Source organism: Geospiza fortis, unplaced genomic scaffold (assembly GCF_000277835.1).
Source record: "Geospiza fortis unplaced genomic scaffold, GeoFor_1.0 scaffold407, whole genome shotgun sequence".
NCBI lineage: Eukaryota > Metazoa > Chordata > Aves > Passeriformes > Thraupidae > Geospiza > Geospiza fortis.
In genome coordinates this window covers 137,495-141,993 of record NW_005054507.1, presented here as the reverse complement: position 1 = coordinate 141,993, position 4,499 = coordinate 137,495, and the positions used below count along the sequence as shown (strand labels likewise).

The following is a 4,499-nucleotide window of genomic DNA, read 5'->3' as shown; positions in this document are numbered from 1 at the left end:
AGCAGGAACTTGAAGGGCTGCAGGCAGTGCACACAGTGAGTCTCGTTCAGGTGGGACTGACTGGTCAGGAACTCCCTCTTGCTGCTCTCCTGGTCGATCTTGCATTTCAGCTCCCTGTAGGAAACACCCCCCCCAAAAGCAGGAACTTGAGTTTGTTGCTGTCTCACTGCAAACCCTCACATGGCAAAGCCTATCACGCCACAATCATTTCAGGAACGATTTTCCAGGGAACGCTGCAAGTCTGCAGCTTGTGGAAACAGCTGTAGGGCAAATCCAATAAATGACATATCACGAGTTAATAAGCTAACAACAAAGTGGGCTCCAGATTCAGGATGAGTAACTGGAGCTTAATGTTTGATTTAATTTAATATTAGAATCATAGAATATTCTGAGTTGGACAGGACCCACAAGGATCATTAACAAAAAAAAGTGATTGTGCCAAAACCTGTCCTGTTTGTTTCACAGGGTGTTGATCATTAATGCCAGGAACCTTGGGAGAGCAGCTTTTCTCAAACCCTGTGGCTGTATCCCAACATGACACAATCTTCAAGCCTGGAGTCCTGCAGGGAATTAAAATCTTTCTGGAATTCTTCGTTTAAAAAAAAAAGGGAGGGGGGAAGAAAGAAGAAAAGAAATCTGGGATTAAAAAGGATTAAAATTCAGCAGAGAACTTTATAAAGTTATGTGCAACAAGGTTCTGGCTGTTCAGAGGATGCAGCAGGAGGAGAGGCTTGTGACAATCCCGTGAAAGGGAAGCCCTTTCCAAGAGCACCTTCACCTGCAGTGCATCCCTGCAGGTTCCTTCACTCTCCAGACCTGGCTGCCAGAGGAGATCCCCATGGGAAGCAGTGTCTGCATGAGGCTGAGGCCCCAGCAGCAGCTGGGGACAGCTGAGATGCCTGCCAGGCCGGTGGGGCACCCTGCACTGCCCAAAAGCTCTCTGTTTGCTGCCCGTGCCACGCACCGCCTCAGGCATGTTTGCCTTTGGGGCCACGGCTGAAAGGAAAATGTTTGACTTGTAGGGAAGGTCCTAGAAAGTTGTTTTCTCTCTAGACAGGATTAGGAAGCTGTGTTTTCCAGAGCAGAAGTCAGCTTGGGTTAAAACCCTCAAGCAATCAGGTCTGGAGGCTGCTCCAGGATCACAGTGTGGAGCACGAGGCACTGGTGATGCTCCCAGTGCCTGACTGACGCTGGGGTGACCACAACAGGAGCTGGGCTGACCACAGCAGGAGCCTGGCTGGCCCTGGGAGCAGTGGTGAGACTGGCAGTGGGAAGGGCAGGCATCTCAAGCAAGATAATCTCTGTTTAACCTAATCAGTTTGCACATTAGGGCTCAGCTTTTGATTTATTTTTTTTTTTTCAAGGAAGAATTTTCTGGCCAGCTGGCAGCCAGCGCACCATAAGACACATTTTTTGGTGTCACTCCCTCTGCTTGTGGTCGCACAGGAGTGACACCAACTTGCATTTGCATCTGGGAGGTGTTAAAACCAGCATAAAGACAGAAAACTGGGCACCTGGCTTGTATAATCTGCTGTTCACCATCCCAGCAGTGATTTGTTCAAAGTGGTGCAAATGTCCCAGCAGTGAATTTAAGTGACTTCTGAAAAGAAGCCCTCAAACAGAAAACCCTTGGGTTGGACTCTGTACTCCTTTTCCACTCGCGTGCTAACGCTGTAGCCAGCAGGATCCAATCTTTTTTACTGGAACTGCTTTTTCTGGTTCCCAGAGACCGGTTGGATCCCTTCAGCTCTCCTCCCTCACCCACCAGACCTGCCAAAGGAAGGAAGAGTCTCAGCCAAACCAGTTTAAAACCCGCAGGAACCGCATGCCTCTCGTCTCCTCTTGCTGGCAGGAGCAGCAGCCAGCCCCTTCCCTGCTCTGCTCACAGCAGGATGAATAAATCTGTGCTGTTGAGATGCCAGCTGCAGCAGGGTTGGACCTACAGAGCCCCAGGAGAGATGCAGGGAGCCATCCCCCAAAAATGGGGTTGTGGGCATGGAAAGAATCAGGGAGAAACACCTCAAAATGGGCGTTATTTAATTTTTGGGGCAAAGCATTGCCCTCACATGCCTGTACAGCTGGTAGCCAGCTGAAGCCTTTGTCCCTTGTTGGTAAATAGCTTCTGCCAAAACCAAAATACAGAGAAGCAGCAAAAAGGGAAGAAAAAGACCGAGCTGGGGAGGGGGTGGACAGGACATTTCTTCAAGGCTGGCAGGTTGAGACAAGCCCGGTGAATAGAAAAGTAAATGAATAGAAAAGTAAATGAGGCTGGTCAGAGCACAGAGTGAATGGCTGCAGGGTCTCACACAATGTCACATCATGTCCCAGCTTGTTGCAGGCAGAAAATTCTTGTGTAGCTCCATGTCCAGCACTCAGGAATGTGGCATACTTTCCCAGGCTGGTGGTCTGGTCTGTTGCAGAAATTATTCAGGAAGTACAGAAATTTCTGTAGTTCAGAATGCTTAATGCCGGCCCTCTGCAGGGCACGATTAAAGAAGAAAATAAAAATAAGAAACTAGGGGAAATGATCCTTAGGAGGAGAGACAGCAGCTGGGAAGGAGCATCCCAAGACCTTCCCCCCATCCTGCATCTCCCAGAGCATGGAACTCAATTTGGAAGCTTTCTGGGCAGCAGAGGGGACCCAGATAAGCCAGTCTGGCGCCAAGGTCGAGTAAAGAAGGAATTCACCTCGCCCAATTCTTTGCTGCAGGGCACAGCAATGTGGGTCTCCACCTCCTCCCTCCAGGCTGAGCTCAGATGCATCACAAGGGAGACATTCTCCCTTTGCAGGGTGATAATTTTTTTAAATACCCCTGTCTGATCTCCTTCCTGCTCTTCAGAGCCACCAGCAGAGGAAGGCAGTAGATGATGATATTGAATTATCTCTGCCTCCCACGCAGGCTGTTTTTTCTTAGGCAAAAAAAGTAATCAGGGGGATGAAAAATACACAGCTGAGAGTTTCATGTGGCCAATGGTGTAAATGGAGAGGGTCCCACGACTGGAAGGTTTTGGGGGATGCAGATATCCCAAACCAAGGATAGCTATCACTCCTCACCCTTCCTTTTGGATCTGATAGAGGAACTAATGAGCTCCTGCTCTCCAGGCATTATCGTGGTATCAGCACCAGCCCTGGCACACAAAATTCAGAGCTGGGAGGGTCTGAGGGCTCAGTGGGAGTGCAGCACAGCCCAAACCCAGTCTGAGAGCATGGACCATCCCTCTGGGATAATGAGAACTTGGCCAGACCCCGAAGAGGGTCACTGCAGCTTCTTGAAATATGTTAAGGCGTTATTAAGTTCAGCATCTGATGTAGTTCATGAACAAAACCTGAACCCCTATGATTTCTCATGCTCAAAACTTAAGCTGATCTGACAGAACATTTTTTAAACGGCACTTCTGTCCAACATCCTGAAGTTCACAGAATTTGCTGCTCCAGTGACTTTTCAACCTTTTCCTAATCTGTAGACCCCTAAAATCTTTCCAGGACAGCACAGCCCTGGTATTGCATATTTAAGGCTACTAAAATAGGTTTACTAGTAGAAGTAGGTTTCTCCTATTCCTCTCAGTTATTTTTCCGGGATTCTTCAGGGATCTGAGGACTCCCAGGACCCATCACATGAAGCAGAACCAAGGGAGCCGAATCCCATCCTCTGCTCCCGGGTGAAGCCTCCCCTGGCGAGCCCCACCAGCCTCCAGCCTCACGGAGGCATTTCCTGGTATTTGTCCCCATAAAGCGCGGCGGTGTCACCGATCCGCATCGCTGCCGGTGGCACGGCGCCAGTTCGCACCTTGGCTGCCCGAATGCGTCACCTTGCCGCTGATAACGTAATCTATTAACCGCGTTCGACCTCCACAGCCCGCTCTCCCGCCGTCCCTCCTCGCCCACACCTCAGCAGGTTGTCTCATCCCTGCAGCCCACGAGGTCCTGGCTGGTTTGCCCCCAACTCAGGGACGGGAGAGCAGATACTCACTCCAGCCGCTCCTCCTCTTTTTTCCGCAGATCAAAGTCCCGTTGAACGACTTCCCAAACATGCTTGGCTTCTTCATCGGTGAGCTTGGAGAGGTCCAGCTTCCTGCCCATCTCGACGAAGCCGCTCCCGTTACTCGCTCCCCCCGAGCGCTCGCTGTCCCGCACGATGCCGGGATGATGCTGTCGGAGGGGCAAGGAGAGCCCGGCCCGCCGCCGAGCAGGGCTGGCACGGCGCCTATCGCGGCGGGGACTCCGGCAGGGCCGCCCTGCCTTCCCCCAGGGTCCTGCCCGCAGCTGCACACCTCGCCCGCCTGGCTGGGGCTGCGGGAGATGTTTACTCTCTGCCCGCCCGATGCAGGGCGTGCGAATGAAAGGGAGCCTCCCCGGGGAAGGCAGGCCACGGGGCTTTGGGAGGGAGCGCAGCATCCCCGGGAGGAGCTGTGCCTGCACGCCCGGGAGGACCGGCTCCCTGGGGATGCTCTGCTCCCGTCTCCCGTGTCTCATCTCGTTCCACAGATTTTGCCCCCAG

General features: G+C 52.1%; 1 protein-coding gene across 1 annotated transcript in view; it reads right to left on the bottom strand.

Moving 5' to 3' along the window:
- The window catches only part of MLPH (melanophilin), a 27,421-nt gene extending 23,294 nt beyond the window's left edge, over positions 1 to 4,127 (bottom strand). Inside the window, 2 exon segments of the mRNA XM_031063492.1 lie at positions 1 to 114; positions 3,972 to 4,127. The exon segment at positions 1 to 114 is cut by the window's left edge and continues 1 nt beyond it. Of these exon segments, the coding sequence (XP_030919352.1) occupies positions 1 to 114; positions 3,972 to 4,081 (224 nt within the window). The 5' untranslated portion in view covers positions 4,082 to 4,127.
- Positions 4,128 to 4,499: the final 372 nt, after the last annotated feature.